Raw genomic sequence first — 18,470 nt, 5'->3', positions numbered from 1 at the left:
AAAATTCTAAAAATGGTTATAAAGTTTTATATAGCAAATATCTTAACAATACACAGTGAAAATTCAAATTTAGTTAAATAACTGTAAACTTATTTGAATAGTGGGTAAACATGTGAAAAAAAATTTACTGTACATTACAAATTTCGACATGTACTGAATCCAAATGTTATACGGCACTGTTAATAAGGGTGCTTGGATGCCTTCAGTTGCGTACTGTCCCAAAAAAAAAGCACTGACTGTAACTATTGCTGTGGTATAATTGTAGATAGTGAAAACCTAACAGTACAATAAATAAGAAAAGATGTTTTGTGTTTGAGGTAGAGAGAAAGTAGAAATTTGATATTGAATGTTAAACGTAAATAAAGCATATTTTATTAACGGTGCGGCACCTGCGGCAAGTGCCTCACTTGCACACCCCTAGCGGATGCCCTGACTTTTGGTAACGTAAAGGGTAACTTCCTGTTCAATTTTGCCACAAGGGACTTTTCAGAATAAAATACCTATTGTTACTGTCTTCACGCCACTTGACATTATTTCCAGATGTAATATTGACAAGTACTTTCCATCCATTTGGAGCAGTAAACATTCTCCACTACCCACACTGTAATAGATAACTTTCAATGCAATAAAGGACTACTACTGTTTAGTGGCGTAGGGTCAGCAGGTACATTGTACCCTCCTGATACCGAAATCTGGTATTGTGGCGCAGTTTTATAAAAGTAATACCAAGATATACATTGTACAACTTAAGTATTTATTCAATGTTCTTTTTTTTTTTAAATATTAACCTTTATATCTGTAATTCATCGTTTATGTATTATTTTTGCAGTTCATTTTGTTTCACTTGTTTATTTTCGTATATTTGTATAGGTACAAATATATTTTATACAACATATCATATATATATATATAACGAATAAAAAAACGCACTATATATATTAATAAAATAATCATTTATAAAATAGTTTTGTTATTATTTATAAGTTTAATATAATGTTTTGTAATACAGACATATACAGATATTCAGGCACCTCTTATTTAAAACCAAAAATAACAGATAGATTAACATTAGGTAATTGGTGCCTTTTTTTTGTGAATGTCTGACAAAAAATCCTGGTTACGCTACCACTACTGTTTGATTTTATGAATGTTCATGCAAAGTTTCTTTGACACCAATTTTTGAAGTTTATAACATGGCTATCAATATGAATATTTTCTGGAAATTTCGTTAGAAGAAAAAAAAGATACATATAGAAAACATGCCGTACCGATATTGTTCCCTAAAAACAATTACAATAAAGCAAACTTTTCTTTTATTAAATGTATATTGCAGTGTTATCAGTTTTACACCAGGTTTTTCCATTTCCAGTGTGGTTTCCAATAGTTGAATTTCATTGATTTTGTGTTAGTAGACGCAATACACATTGAAGAAAGGAAGTACGACCTTTTTGTGTTTCAAAAAACTGTTAGTTGCAATTCTTTTGATTATTTTTTTCCCCTGTATCACGCTTGTTTGGGTGATGGGGCCTTCCATGTCACTGCTCCTTGTAACCTAATTTGCTTTAGCCAGCGGCGTAGCACACATACAGGAAATTCAAACAAATTCACTGACACATTCTGTAATCAAGGTCAACACCTGATTGTTTTTCTCGGGAATAATTAGAAAGTGCATACTTGAATGTACATTTTTGCTGTTTGTGCGTTAATAGATTTTTCTGAAATGTAAAGTTGGGACATTAAAGAAAACACTTCTGTTTATGTATATTGAGAGTTTCAATTTTGTAGATAGAATAGAATTTATAGAAATGCAGTAGACTCTCGATTTTCTGGGATAGATGGTAAAAAAAAAATTCCCGGATAATCGATTTCCTAGTTAATCTAAAAATACAGTGTCTCCGATATACGTAAGAGATACATTCCAGGACTTCTCACGTAAGTCGAGTTTTACGTAACTCGGGAATGACTAATAAAATATTGCTACTATATCCCTGATATGCCAATATTACAAAAACCACGTAATATCCTCAGAAGAATGAAGAAAAATAGTTATATATTTTTAATTAGTTCAATTAAAAACTTTATCTGGGGACAGCAGTGAAGTAGCCAGAATGGCACATAAGGGAAAAAAAAAAAAAAAAGTAAGAAAAAAATGCATGTTATTGTACTGTAAAAACTATGTATTTCGTAGCCTTGGTTATTATAGTTGTCTTCATTGGTGCCAGTCCCTTCACTGCTTCTCGTATTCTGTCTCACCTTTATTGTGTTCACCATTGCCACCAACAAATCTAAATTCTACATGATACTTGTTTGGCCTTATTATTTTAATTTTCTGATCCAACTCAATCGCTTTCCTTTTCTTGATAGATTTACTAGTACTGCTGTCAGTTATTCTCTTAGTCGGCATCATGATAACAGTCAAAATTAAATATTCTGAAAAGAACTTCACGGGGGACGAAAACTTACTATCATCACCCCACGCGAGCTCACATTTTACTAAAGCACATATGTTCAGTGACTTACGTAAACAGTATGGCGATAGATAAAAAAACTTATCACGCACAACTCGTATGTCCAATTCGATGCTTCCCCTTATTTTTTACAATACCGCATATGGTTTGGTCACCAACATTATAATGGTTCCTTAGAGATTTAACAGATGCACTGTTTTCAAACTTTTAAACAATTTCAAGTTTTTGTTTGATTGAAAGCACAACTCTTGTGTTTGCCCATCATTTTTGCGAGTTACTATAAAAAAAAAATCCAACATCCCTGTCATAAATAACAAGACAAAATTTGTTCTTTTGCGGTGAGACAGAACACAACAATCGACATGACACACTAAAACACAAACTAAATAACATTTGATCTGTCCTTTTCTTTTTTTTTTTTTTCTTTTTTTTCCTTTTTTTTTTGAGCGGCATGGGTTGCGAGATAATAGGCACATTAATCTCCCAGTGATAACATATAACGCTGCTTATTTACGACTTGCAAAACATCTGTTTATACCTCTTTGAGTTATTATTTGAATTTTATGATTTTTGGTTGGGGTTTTTTTTTTTTTTTTTTTGGAATCTTTAAGTTTCCTGGTTAATCCGATCCCAGTAAATCAAGAGTCTGCTGTAATTATTTAATTTCACTATGGTAATTTTCACCCCAATGGACTAATAATGCTTGAAAATGGAATGGGACTAAAGCAGGGTGTTTGTTGGAAATATTATTCCTGTAAAATTGCTAGTGGAGATAATCCCTACACAGCCTGCCACATCAGAAAGGGATGGGGAAAAAATCACAAAGGGTGCCAAATTAAATGCACCCTGGCTGGATTTTCTATGTCACTGTATACAAGCTTATCTCCCAAATACCGTTAGCTGTTGTGGGTTGAAGTGCGTGCCATTCTACAGTTTATAGCCATTGTCGATTTTGCTGAGGTAGCTGACATTTTTGTCAGCTACCTCAGCAAGATCATTAACAATTGAACCATTGATATCGAATGGGCCAATCTGTTTCATTCCCTTCCTTCTAGAGTTTACATAAGTAAAGAAGTCTTTGCTGTTTTTCTTTGCATCCTTTGCCAAAGATTTCTCATAATCTGCCTTCACTTGCCAAACCTCCTTTGTCACTTGATTACGGACTAGTTTATATCTGCCATAGTCTTCTGTGTCACTGATAATTTATATGTATCCCATGCTTAGTTCATCTGACATCCATTTAGGTCTAAACCTTATACAGTATTTCTTAGATGGGACAGAAAGCCTAGTAGCTTCCAAGATTACTTCCTTGAATACTTCCCATTTAGAATTTGCTGTTGGTAACATCATTGGTTGGTCCCAACGTATAAAATTTCAAAACTGCTCTGAGACCACTGTAGTCGCCTTTACGAAAGCAAAAACCCTTCCCTTTACCCCTGATGGTAGTTACATCTCTGAGTAAATCCCATGTCAGCACACTGTGATCATTGCCACCTAGTGGTTCCTTTATCTGCAGATTCTTAATGCATGAAGAACCATGCTGATAATCAGATCAAGAGTATTACTCCCTCTGGTTGCCTCTTGAACATGCTGCCATAGAAAACAATCATCCAGTAAATCCACAAAAGCCTTGCTAGTGTGCGAGTGACCAATCCACAAGTTCCAGCCAAAATCTGGGAAGTTAAAATCCCCCATTATAAGACATTCTGATTTACTGGCCCATTCTATTTCTCTGTATAGTTGTTCATTGTACTCATCAGAGTCATTAGCAGAGACCTACGTTACTAAAATATAAAAAATATTAAAGTAAAAGTGAAAAATATGGTCAAGTAACTAAGTAACCAAGAAATAATAGAATTCAGATGTAAAGGGGCAAAATCAAAAATATATAAAAAACTAAACAAATAAATTTAGAAGCCCCAGGAGAGACTGGCTAAAATCTTACATAATGTGAAGAATCACTGATTTCAGCTCTGCATTACATTAGAAGTGCAGGAACCATAATGGTGAAAGAAAGAAGATAATACTGTTGAAAAACTAATTTAGAAAAATAAAAATTAAAATGCCCAATGTGACCAAAAATAATTGTTGGCTACAGAGATGTCAGGCCTATGAAACATGGAAGTAAACCATGAATTTATTTTCTTCAGAAAGCTTCTAGATCCACTAATGACAAACAAGATATCGAAAACCAGACAACCAAGAAATTATGTAACTTGTGCAAATGGCTGTAGTTTTGATACTGCCAAAATATTATTGACAGAAAAGACACATAATCAAAATCAAACTACAAATTCCTTGCAACCTAGTGAACTGTTACTATAGTATTTATATGCAGTCCATATAAATTTGTTAGCTTACAGTTTGCACTCTTATTTTTTTTAATCTTTTTTGGTGTGATATCCATTCACAGCACTTGAAACATGGTTTGGAGTGACATTCATGAGAATGTCACTCCAAACCACTGAACAAAAAAAAATTGTAAAATATGGTTTTGTTAGGTCTGACAGGTGCTTTCACATGATTAGCATGCAAAAACCATAAAATTTTACTTTGAAAACTACTCTGTTAAAACTGTGTTTATATTTAGGAAGATAGTAAAAGCTATTAACCTTGAACGAAAAAATTTTGCACAGAATTTTTTTTTTTGCACTAAATCTGTTAGGTGTAGTGCAACCACTGCTGGGTTAAAAATTCTTTAGCCCTTAATTAATGACCTCAGTTGAATTTCTTGCATTCAATAACCTCGTATAATCACTTAGAGGAGAGATTTACTTGATAAAGCATTTATTTTTTCATCCACTGGTTGTTATGAGATTTGTTACAAATTCATTCTCTTCAGTCTCAAAACTTTATTAAAAGAATAACAGTTTTGAGATCAGATTACTGTGATTTCTTTTGATGTAAACTTAAACCATAGGTCAGATGTATAGCATTTCTTCTGAAAATAAATTTTGTATTTTGTGCCTTCGTAAATAGTGACAAAAAATATGTTTTTTGTTATCTCATTCAGTACTTCTGTTTCTTTTAAAAATATAAATAAACATACCGGTGGAATTAAACTGGATTGTTTGTGGATAAGTATATTGCATAACCACTTGCACATACATAACTCTAGCCAAATGGGCATCATGCAAGTTAAACCTGCCACATTTTCAAATATGTTTACCTTGTGCAAAACCATAAAATACAGTTGTGCCCCCGTATCCGCTGGTGGCGCCTCCGTAGCCAGGTGGGCAGGAGCAGCAGTGCGTAGCACACGCTTCTTGATTAGACTGGGGTTCGAGCCCGTGACTACCAAATACGGAAGATGCGGAAAGGTCAGGGAATGACCACCGCATATCCCTGGAGCAATATGGCCTTAGTTGCTAATGCTCCTAAATAACAAACAAACAAACAAACTGTATCCGCTGATTCGGTATCCACTGATTCAGTTACCCGCCATTAACCGTGGAAAAAATAAAAAAACTTAACACATACCACTCACGTGTCCAATACGATGCTTCCCTTTATTTTTTACAATGTCGATTTTAAATCAAATAGCTTCCCTTTATTTTCTACAGTGTCATGTACTGTTTGGTCATCAACATTATAAGGGTTCTTTAGAGATTTAACGGATGCACCGTTTTGAAACTTTTGAATAATTTCAAGTTTTTGTTTAATTGAAAGCACAACTCTTGCATTTGCCCATCATTTTCGCGATTTCTAAACAAAAAAAAAAAAAAATTCTGACATCCCTGACAAATAATGAAACAAAATTTGTCCTTTCTCAGTGCAGAACACAACAATTGATGCTACACACTAATACAAACTAAACATTTGGTCTCTTTTTTTTTTCTTTTCTTTTTTTTTTTATTTGGAGTCTTGAAATGTCCCAGTTAATACAATCTTGGTAAATCTTGGAGCGTATCCCCCGCAGATATGGGGGTCTTACTGTACAGTAATATTCTTGTACTCTTTCTATCTTGTAAACCACTCCAACACTGTGTTACTATCTCGGAGAGTAGAAACAGAAAAATTCATTTTATTCATAAATGGAGATATAAAATTTTCTGTAGATGGTCTTGATAGTTAATTTGAACAAATGTTATGTAAAAATTTTAATGGAAAGAAAATGAATTTTGATGTCAGAATTAATTTAAATTGTATTATAGAGGTTAATTGTTATGCATAGATTTTATGTAGTTTAGAAAATACAATAACTACTCATTTTTTTTATTATTATTTTTTTAGTGTACCACCTATTGGGCAAACTGATAGAAATGATGATGATGAACTAAGATTTTTGGATGAAATGGACAAGTAAGTTGTGTTTTTTTTTTTTTTTTTATTTTGACAAAAAATCTTACACCTTGCCAATATCACATCACCAAATAATAGCTTTTCCTTTTAAGGAGAGAAACACAGCATGTATCAAAGTTCTTAATGTTTTATTAAAACTTTAAAAGCACATTACAATAATTACTGCAATCCATTATGAAAAGATGAAATATTAACATAGTTTAAGCAGAATTTTCGAAAAAAAAAAAAAAAAAACAACCATAACATTTTCCAAAAATTAACCATTGCCCTCTTGAATTTATAGCTAGATATTTTGTAATTTTAAATTTTATTTATAAGAGATTATGGATTTGCCTAGAATACCTAAGCTCAATTAATCCCTGTTAGTCATAATACATCAAACAATGTCATCAATTGCCAGTAATGATTCCCCTTTCTGAGTTATGGCCTTTTTTTTTTTGCTTGCACTCATTGTTGCATGTGTGCTGAGCTTCTGTTAACTGGTGGAGAGTCATTTCTTTATGCAAGATGTGGGGAATGTGACTAACTGAATTCAAAGTTCAGCATACTGCTAGGCATGATTGGATTTCTGAAGAAGCAAGTTGATGCCTTAAAGCAAATTCAATCTGAGATTCAAGTGTCTGATTCTATGTCGGTGACATACTTTCTAAATCCTCTCCAGAAATGGATCAACTGGTATAGAATAGTTTTGGTTCTGCACGAAGTAGTCTCAGTTGGTGATTCAATTATAGTGGAGACAAGGAACATATTCTGTAAGAAAGATAAGAGACATAGAACTAGAGTATGTTTACCTTGTGCAAAAATTTATGATATAACAAATAGTTTATCAGCTCATAATGGTATGAGTGAGTGTATGATATATGTGGAGATTAACAACTTAAAGCTTAAAGATAAATATAACAAAATGCTCTGTCTGCAATTCTGCCCAGACATGACGATGGATTGAGACTTGAGGTACTTGCAAGGGTTATAGAGGGAAATTTTTCTTGGCGTGGCTTGCCTTACTTGATAGACAGAATATATTTTGTAGAGATGATATTCACTTGAACACAGGAGGTGCAAGGATTTTTTCAAATGCCTTCAAGGAAACAAGAGGGTTAGGAAAGTCAGCGCAATCAAATCAAGTCAACAGCATGGGACAAAATTACACTTGCATCCTCTCAGAAAGTACTTGTATAATTGTTACCATGAACACTGAGAGGGAAACTGTTATAGAAACAAAATCCACCAGAAATCTAAGATCACGTGGAAAAACACTTTTATATTTTAAATAATTAATGGGGGGGGGGGGGTATCAGGGTAGTCAAAAGCAATAAAGCACAGAACTTAACTTTTCAATATAGTAATTCCAGGAGTATGTAAAGAGATTAAATTATTTTGAGCTTTTGATCAAGTCAGCTAATGTTGATGTAGTTGGATTTACTAAGACATGTTGCCACTCAAAAATATGAGATGAAGAATTGTGTTTCAGTAATATTGTGTTCAGGAGAGATAGGGAGGAACAAAGGCAGTATGGGGGTAATGCTTCTTAACAAAAACTGTCCAAGATGTCAAGAATGTTTCTTGAATCTGATCAAGATAATGCAATTGTTGAATCAGATTTGTGTGAAATGGCTTACATTAATAAAGGGAAGGTGATAGTGGTGTTACACTATTGACTGTGGAATATTGACAAAAATCTCTTTAGGTACAACTTTCTCATTTTGGAAACTTCGGCATACCTATTATAGACTAGAATGTGTGGAATGGTAATACACACATTCTAGTCTATAATAGAATGTGTGGAATGGTAATACACATATGGCACAGTTTTTTTTTTTTTTTTGAACATGATTGATACTTATTCTAGCATGGCCAAGAGAGCACAAGGGGACTCTAATATCCTAGATTTGTTCTCACTATAGGAGCCTAACTGTACCAAAAAACATGACAGTTGGGGAAACAAAAACAGGCAGTGACTTCAATATCCTAAAATGGTTTGTATCTAAAGAAACCTGTGTGGTCTTAAAGATAAATGTGAGGGCTTCAATTTCAAGAGAAAGGATCATAATGGAAAGAGATATTTCTTGGGCTCAATTAACTGGAGAAGCAGTAATATATGCTCTTGGATACAAATATGCTATGAGAAATATTTGAGGGATTTATCCTCAAAGCCACAAATTAGTACCAGGAGTGAAATTTCATAAACATATGATGCCAAAATTGATGACAGTTTGGGTTAAGAGTTTAATTGAGTAAATGAAACACACACACAGGACAGTTATAAACAGTTACATGATTCAGATTTTTGTTGAGCACTTTAAGAAAGTATGTAGCAAAACCACTGATTGGATAAAACAGGAAAACAAATTATGAGAAAGCACTAGCAAAGAGAGTGAAGAACAAGGATGAGGAGTTGGTCTCATGTGAATACAATAAAGAAGGGATTAAATCAAATAAGTCCTTTAATTTATTACAATGAAAGGACCATAGAAAGCCCAATAGAAATGGCAGATGAATTGAACAGATGCTTCTCAACGATATTTACCATTGAAAGCAAGCTTGACTCTCTGGGAAATGTTAGGGAGTCAGATTTCTCTAAATTAAGTGATATGATAATCTCAGAGAATCATCTGTAAAAAAAAAGCTACTGTTGATTAGAGGAGGGCAAAGCCCCAGGGGGAAGGGCACCTCCGTAGCCAGGTGGGCAGGAGCAGCAGTACATTGCACACGCTTCTTGGTTAGACTGGAGTTCAAGCTTGTGACAACCAAATACGGAGGATGCGGAAAGGTCAGGGAATGACCACCACATATCCCCCAGAGCAATATGGCCTTAGTTGCTAATGTGCTCCTAAACACCAAATAACAACCCGGGGAAGATGAAATATGTGCAGTTATAATTAAAAAGGCTGCATGTGAATGTATCAAACTATTGGGAATGTTAATGAGAGTGCCATTAGATGTGAAGTTCACTTGAACTGGGGAAGTACTTATGTCTCCCAAATTTACAAGTGTAGTGCCAAAGAAAAGTTGAGTAACTACAGGCCAGTGAGTTCGACTTCAATGGTAGGGAAGATCATGGAATCTATGGTTAAGGGCCATCTCAACAAGTGTGGTATCTTAAATAGATCCCAGCATGGATTCATTAAGGCAGGTCTTGCTTGACAAATCTGATAAATTACAATTACATTAAACAGTCGGATGCAATTAACAATTTTGACATATATCAAGACTGGCATATGACAATTTTGATATATATATATATAGACATTAGAAAAGTTTTAATAAATCCTTCATGAAAGGCCACTATGAAAACTGGAAGAAATCAAAGCTAGATACTGGCAAGATCCTCTTCTGGATCACAGGCTGAGCTAAAAGATAGAAAATAGAAGATTGCCATAAATGTTGGTCTTCAGGCTGGATCACTGTAACAAGTTAGTCCCTTCCTATTTCCAATTTTCATAAATGATATTGATTGAGTATCCAGAGGAAGCTGTCATAGTTTTGCATGATTTGGAGGTGGGAAGGATGGTAATAATTTGAGTCAGGCCATGTTACTTTTGCAAAGACTTTAATCGGTTGTATATATGATCAAACAAATGCCAACTAAAGTTTAATGCTTCTAAATGTAAGGTTATGAATCTGAGGAATGAATCTTGGAGTCACATATAAACCAGCGAAAGAGGAACTAAAAATGGTTCAAGATAAAAGAGACTTTCCTTTCGTCAATCTGAAATGAAATTTTCCATGCAGTGTAAAGGGGCCTTCCTGGGCAGTTGGAAGGCATATGGTAGCCTGCTCATGATTTATAGGACCTTTCCTCATAGGATAGGGTAAAGGATGTCATTATCTTTTTATACAAGATGATAGTTAAGCCACATTTGGAGTATTGTATTCAGGTTTGGAAACTGCACCTAAACAAAAAAAAAAAAAAAAAAAAAAAACAGAACTTCTTGAGAAGGCTCAAAGAAAGGCAACCAGATTAGTGATTAAGTACAAATCAGTTCACATATGAACAACTTAGAAGGTGCAGACTACAAAGTTTGACAACCAGACATCTAAGAGATCCAATTTAGGTGCATAAGGTGCTGAAAGGGTTGGAAAAAATCAATGAGGAAAGTCTGTTCTACCTCATAGGTGAGACAGAAACTGGGGAAAGGAGCAAATATAAAATTTCAGGGAATGATAAAGACTATCTCATGAAGTTTACCTGTGGGCAGCATGTTTTCAAATACTGGAATAAGTTCCTTCTCAACGTGACCAATGTGGCTGAGGCAATGAATCTGGCTAAGTTTAAAGTGGAATTTGATGATTATGTTAGGGATAGTATGAATAGTCTGTTTTATTTATTTTTTTGGCTGCTACAGAAAAGTGCTTCCTTGCATCATTTGGCCTTACTAATACTATTAGTTTTTCACATTGAAAAACTATCTATTTTAATTATGTTTTAAAGTTAATCACCTAATGCCCTTTGCAAATCTAAGATATACAGTATATATATATATATATATAACTTTTAAAAAGACTTTTTATATTTAACTTTGATGCATTTGCAGCAAAGAAGATAAGAAAGATTCAATAGCTGAACCTTTATATTCACTAATTGGGGAGATATTTGAATTGAAAGGTGTTGTCAATTGGCTTAGAAGAACACTCATTATTTTTGTGCAAATTGCATATGGAAAAACAATTAACAGGTATGTAAAAAATGAAATTTCAAAGTAGATTGTAATTTATACGTAAAACTTGGACAAAGTTATATAGGTGTCCATGATATACAGACATCCCTCAATAACCATCATTAATGCATTCTTGTAAATTGCAGTGATTAGCAACACCTTCCCCCCCCCCCTAGATGCAACATTATAAATTAGAGATGGATTTTGTGAAGGGTAAGTCAACATTTTTCAAAAAATAGATTTTAGTGCCTAATTAAACAAGTATGCACATATGTGTACATTTTTTCACAAGGGATGAAATCAGTATGAATGTATACGGGGTGTTTCATTACTGCGAGCTATACTTAGTGTCGATTCAGGATCCAAAAACAATGAAAAAGTTTGTAAACGTGTTTCTGATTCTGAACTGTTTAACACTGTAGATATAGGCATTTTAAAAAGTGGCTAAACTGTGTACCCAGTATGAATAAATGTTTTAGTAGATATGTGCCTTATTATTAATTATATATAAGAATATTTTATATTCTTATTATTATATTTTTACGACTGAAAACTCAGTAACCATTCTGAATTGGACACATATATATGTAAACTTTTTTTTTATTTTACATTGCTTTCAGGCCCTAATTTAACCCTGAAGGTAGAGCCCACATGTTATGAAACACCCTTTATATATCATTTGAAGGTTCTTTCAAGAGAGTATCAAATTAGGTCTGTATATGTAGAGATTCTGTTGAAACTGTACAGATGTACTGCCATCCATCAACTGCATTTAAAAATAATATTCTTGGGTGTAACCCCATCTGCAAGTCCTGAAATATGGCACCTAGCATATTGTGGGTGATCACTCAGGTGCGAACCAACTTAAGCAGGTGTCGAGGAGTGACACTTGCACCACATGAAGGAATGCTACCCCTCTGTGTTACCAGACAATATTAGGTGATAGATGACTCTCATCAACCGGTGCAATACCACTTTTGCTTATTGGAGGGTTGAAGTGGTGGAACCCATGTTTAGTCTCCTCAGCAAAGCTCCGGTAAACCCTCCCACATCTCTTCCACGATGCAGTATGATTGATGTCTTTTGGTGTTACGATGGACATCATAGCAAGATCCAGTCTTCCTTACATTTCTAGAGTACAGTCTAAAACTGTTTTCACAGGCTGGCTGCTAGTTAGTACACCAGACTGAACCTATTGGTAACTCTCTAGGCTTCCAGATCAGCTCGTGTATAATCTCACCCTCTACTCTTCCAGATAGTGCGGCACCTCCGTAGCCAGGTGGGCAGGAGCAGCAGCGCGTAGCACACGTTTCTTGATCAGACCAGGGTTCGAGCCCGTGACCACCAAATACGGAGGATGCGGAAAGGTCAGGGAATGACCAACGCATATCCCCAGAGCAATATGGCCTTAGTTGCTAATGCTCCTAAAAACCAAATAACAACAACAACAGCCAGATAGTGACTGGAGGGAGTCTGAGTAGTGTGTATATGGGGGGCATTGTCGAGGCCACATTATTTATGTCAAGGAGCTGGATATATTCTTACCATGTATCCACCATATCCAAAAATTTCATTACTTCATTTAGCATGGCCCCACCTTTTCTTACTACTGAATACACCATGAATTAGCATTAACATTAGTAGAGGCATATAATAGAAGAAAGCAAGCTTATACAGCATCAGCCAAAAAAAAAAAAAAACAACCTTCCCATTTCACCCATCCAATCACTCCAAATGTTTCTCTAGTTCTGCCTTGAATTTATTTAAACTGTCAACTTCTACAACGACAGATGGAAGTCTGTTCCAGGAATCAACCACACTCTGGCTAAAGGCAAAGTTCTGCACATTTATCCTACAACTGCTTTCCACAATTTAAATTTATATCCCCTCAGGTGATTAATCTGGGCAAGAGGGAGAATCCCATCAGCATTGAGCATGCTCAAACCATTCAAGACTTTATACACCTCAATCAGATCACCTCACAGGTGCCTAGTCTCCAGACACTGTAATCTGCAAAACTTAAGCCTTTCTTCGTAAGAGCAACTCTTTGTTCCATTCACTAATCTTGTTGCCCTTCTCTGGGCTCGTTCCAACTACTCTATATCCTTCTTAAAAAGTCCTCCAGACCTGTTTACAGTACTCTAGGTGTAGCCTGACCATTGCCTTATACAAGGGGATAATCACCTCCTTATCTCTACTAGAAAAATTTCTGTATATCATTGACAAGACACCATGAGCTACTCTTGCAGACCATCTGCACTGCTCAAAAAACTTCATATCTGCCTTCACAATTACCCCCAGGTCCTTTTCACTCTCTACCACTGTCAGTGTAGTGCCACACAGTTGATACGTTACTCTGGGGTTACTGCTTCCCATATGCAGTACCTTGTATAAGGCAATGGTCAAGGTGTGGCCTGACCATTGCTTTATACAAGGGGATAATCACCTCCTTATCCCACTAGAAAGCTTTCTGTATATCATTGACAAGACACCATGAGCTACTCCTGCAGACCATCTGCACTGCTCAGAAAACTTCATATCTGCCTTCACAATTACCCCCAGGTCCTTTTCACTCTCTACCACTGTCAGTGTAGTGCCACACAGTTGATACGTTACTCTGGGGTTACTGCTTCCCATATGCACTACTTTACATTTGTCAATGTTAAACTTCATTTGCCACCTCAGCCCATCTGCTCAACTTTTCTAGATCCTGTTGCAGCAGGGTACTGTCATTAGTGTCCTTAACAACCCTGCCAACTTTCGTATCGTCTGTAAACTTGGACATTAAGCCTGATATACCATCATCAATATCATTTATAAATACAGAAAACAACAATGGACCCGACACTGAATCCTGAGGGAATCCACTAATAACATTAATCCACAAAGAGCAGTGTCCATTGATTACCACTCTCTGTCTTCTTCCACTCAACGATCCCTTTATCCATAGTAGCAGTTTGCCTCTGTTGCCACACTGCTCCAATTTGTGCAGCAGTCTTCCATGTGCAACAGTATCAAAAGCCTTTCTAAGATCCAAATATATTATATCAAAGTTATTCCCTGCACCCAGTTCCTTTGTGACCACATCATAGTAACAAGTCAAATTGGTCAGACAAGACTTCCCCTTAACAAACCCATGCTGTGTCTGAGCTATAACTGAAGTCTTGTTTAGATGATCCTGCAGTGCTTGTTTAACCAGTTCGTCCATTAATTTCCCTGGAACAGAAGTTAAACTAACAGGCCTATAATTACTTGTGTTGCCCTTTGATCCTCCTTTGTGAATTGGGGTCACATTTGCACATCTCCAGTCCATGGGTATCTCCCTTGCGTCCAAGGAAGCTCTCATATTTATGGCTAAGGGTTTGCTTACTTCCTTTGCTACCATTTTGCATTCAAGGTTAAATTAAATTCAAGGCTTCTGTGATTAATGTTTTAAAGGTATACCATAATTCAATTGTATTCACTCTCTGTGAGATATCTAGCCAGTTAATAGAGGCCATGTAGTACCTTAAGGCATCGTAATTTCCTTTCCTGAAATTATAACCCATTCCTTTGCCTTTAACTACTACTACCTCTCTCTTCAACGTCCACCATAGAACTCCATGATCACTTCCTGCTACTGGTTCCTGTACTATCAGCCCTATTATGTCATCTGGTTCATGGGTGATGATGAGGTCTAGAGTATTCTTTTCCCTGACATGTTGATACAAATAGCAATCATCTAGTTGATTTAAAAATTTTGTCCCCCATGTGGAGTTTCCTTCCCATTTGCTCCAATCAGTTAGAGGCAAATTGAAATCACCCATAATAAGATGTGCTTAGTTGCCCATTCCATTTGCATGTAGAGGCTCTCATTATAATCTTCACAATCACCTGGCCTATAGATTTCTCCCACTGTCATTATATCTTTGCTTTCAACTGTTTCAAGCCATACCGATTCTATACTAGCTAGCGAAGCAACTGAATCCAGGAAAGCTTTTGCCGTGCTCAGGCTACTTTTGATAAGAAGCATGACCCCGCCACCCCTTCTTTCTTCCCTGTCCTTCCTAAATACATTATACATACTGTACTGAAACTCATCATCCCTTATCTCTGGGTGACACCATGTTTCTGTAAGCCCTATTATTTCAGCTTTACTTGTCTTAACCAGCAGTTTGAATTTACCCATTTTATTGACAATACTTCTGACATTATTGTCAGAATTAAGATATAAACAATTAAGACTTAGTGTTCTTGTATAGTTAACTATTCTGACACACCCCTTACTTAAAGTTATTTAAATTTGCTTCCCTGGCATTTGCTGCCTGCTCATTTGAAACGCTTCTGCCCTCAGAACATCTTGCTGCTATGTTCTCTTGTGGTAACAAATACTCTTCAGGTGTGTGCAAGAGTTAATTTGACCAATACTATCAGATAAACACGTATCTATATTACCCTTGTCCCCCCTTCCAGACTAGCAGATTCCCCAAACCTTTAGGGTGTCCTCAATAATACTGGAAAAAACTTTTCCACCCCCTTTGTTTAAGTGTATCCCATCTCTACAAAACAGATTACTTCTACCTACAAGTGCGGGCCAAGATGATAGAAATTTCTCCCCAAAACCCTTGCAGAGTCCTTCAGGTCTTGAGTTAATCCACAAGGCTTTCAGCATATAATCCCTCCTATCATGCCTGGGCAGAAGTTCAGACACATAGACATTGTGACCTAACTCGCGACATTTCTTCAGCATGGTCCTATATTTGTCTAACAAATCATCAGATTGTGTATGCTTAATGTCATTAGTCCCCACATGAATAATAATATTCTCTTTTTCCCCCTTAAAATCTGGCAGCCTGTTGGTGACATCATTAATAGTTTCTCCCAGCAGACATACCCTGGATCTAGTCCACCTGTCCTTATTACAAAAAATATTTCCCATTTCCCTGACAGTGGAGTCTCCTAATAGAATTAAGTCCTTTTGAACCAGAGTAGTTTGCACCTGGTTATTGTGTTCTGGGGCCCGAATCGGGAGTGCATCACTTGGTAAGTTGCTAGAGTCTTGAGTCCCTGACGAGCTCCCAGTTACATTATTCTCAAGGGCAAGCACCCGTTTTTTTCAATGACTCAAATTGTTCTAGTAATGCACCAAATTGTAACTTAAGATCGGTGAACTCCTTACAACGGTGACAAAGAAAAGAATCTCCAAGTGAGCTAGGATTATCCACTAGGTCCACCTTGGAATACAACAGGTTCTGCAAAGGATAAAATCATGACTCACCTGGAAATAGCCAGCGGCTATTTCCGTATGAGTCATGGTACCCTCTGACGAAGTGTTCGAGGCAGATCTTGTAATAACCGTTATGAAATTTACTAATTATTAATAAAACAAATTTTCAAAAAATTATATTTATAATATAAAAAAATAAATCAAACTATTATGGCATTTTAACTTATTAAAATAAACTTTACAATATACTAAAAAACCTTTGAAATCCTGCTCTACTTCACTAATCCTGCTTTAATACCTTAATTACTTTTACTCTTTCTAAAGTAATGGAGAAATCAATTAACGATCATCTCTTAAACTATCTACAAACCTTCCATCTAGTCAATGACAACCAGTATGGATTCCATCAGTGTTAATCCTCTGGTGATATTCTGTGTTATGTTACCCATCTATAGTCAAATATAATGGAAAAGTCTGGTAAAATTCAAGCAGTTGCTCTTGACATTTCAAAGGCTTTTGATCATGTTTGGCATAAGTGTCTTCTAAATAAGCTTCCATCTTATGGTTTGCCAACTGTTTTTTTGTAACTGGGTATCCAGTTTTCTCTCTGATCACTCACTACTTGTGATGGTAGATGATTCTCTGTCTTCTAAGTCCTCCACTAATGCTGGTGTTCCCCAAGGTTCAATTCTTTTTCCCACTTTCTTCCTGTTATATATTGATGAACTTCTATTGACAGAAATCCTATCCATATTTTTGCTGATGATAGCACATTGCATTCTTCCTTTCAGTTTGCAAAACCTTGTTCTGCTCAAACAGCTTAAATTTGTCAAATATCTACTACCAATTCCTTAATTGCTGATCTCCAGGTGATTCTCCAGTGGGGCAAAGATAATTTAGTTGATTTCAATCCTAAAACTCAGTCCTGTCTTATATCTCACAAAAAAGGATTCTTCTGCTTCAGTGCTTATCTTCGATGACACCGATTTCTATGCAAGATGATATATCTCTGTTGGGGATTATCCTGACTCCTAAGCTCTCTTGGCATAAGCACATTACAAATATTGCTTCCTCTGCACCAAAAAAAAAAAGCGGGTTTTCTTTTTCGCTCTCGGCATTACTTTGCTTCCCAACAGCTGTTCACCCTTTACAAATCACAGATCTGCCTTACCATGGAATATTGTTCCCACATCTCGGGCTGTGCCGCAAAACCTCTCTCAGGCATCTAGCTTTCATTCAAAAGAGGGCAGTTAGGTCAATTAATGACTCATCTCTAACAGAGTCTCTCCACTCTCAGCCCCAGAGAATTCTTTTTCTGCTGCATGCCTTTGCTAAAGATACACTGTTCTTCTGAATTTGCTTCTATAATTCTTCCAAAGCAATCCAAACGTGTGCTGCAACCAGTCAACATCCTTACACCCATGTACGTTGGGTGTAACAACGTACATGGGTTAGAGGAACCCATGCACGGTACTAAGTAGTATAGATTCAAATACCTCTTGTGTTTGGGGTTTCATTAAAAAAAAAAGACATTTTTGGATACTATTATTTGTAAACACTGTTATATAATACAGTTTTAAACACAAGTGTAAATGATTGCATTATACTTGTATTACACCGTGTGTACAGAAATCATGGGATACCTACCTAGTAATGGGTAGGCCCACCTTTCACCCCGGATAAGGGCAGTCACACGGTGAGGCATTGAGGCCACTAGTTCACGAAAGCATTCAGGTATTTCCATCCATGCTTACTGCACAGCTTCCCATAATTCCGTCACATTCCTGGGTGGAGGATCCAAAGCTCGAATGGACCTTTCCACAGCATTCATGTCTG

General features: G+C 36.0%; 1 protein-coding gene across 1 annotated transcript in view; it reads left to right on the top strand.

Moving 5' to 3' along the window:
• The window catches only part of LOC150090896 (sorting nexin-25-like), a 325,882-nt gene that overhangs the window by 249,067 nt on the left and 58,345 nt on the right, over positions 1-18,470 (top strand). Inside the window, exons 19-20 of the mRNA XM_090376672.1 lie at positions 6,702-6,770; positions 11,306-11,446. Of these exons, the coding sequence (XP_090232798.1) occupies positions 6,702-6,770; positions 11,306-11,446 (210 nt within the window). The remainder of the gene's footprint in view (positions 1-6,701; positions 6,771-11,305; positions 11,447-18,470) is intronic.

Source organism: Mastigoproctus giganteus, chromosome 1, assembly GCF_048544385.1.
Source record: "Mastigoproctus giganteus isolate SK-2022 chromosome 1, ASM4854438v1, whole genome shotgun sequence".
In the NCBI taxonomy this organism is placed as follows: domain Eukaryota; kingdom Metazoa; phylum Arthropoda; class Arachnida; order Uropygi; family Thelyphonidae; genus Mastigoproctus; species Mastigoproctus giganteus.
Note: the sequence above shows the minus strand (reverse complement) of the source record. Positions and strands in the feature narration are given on the sequence as shown.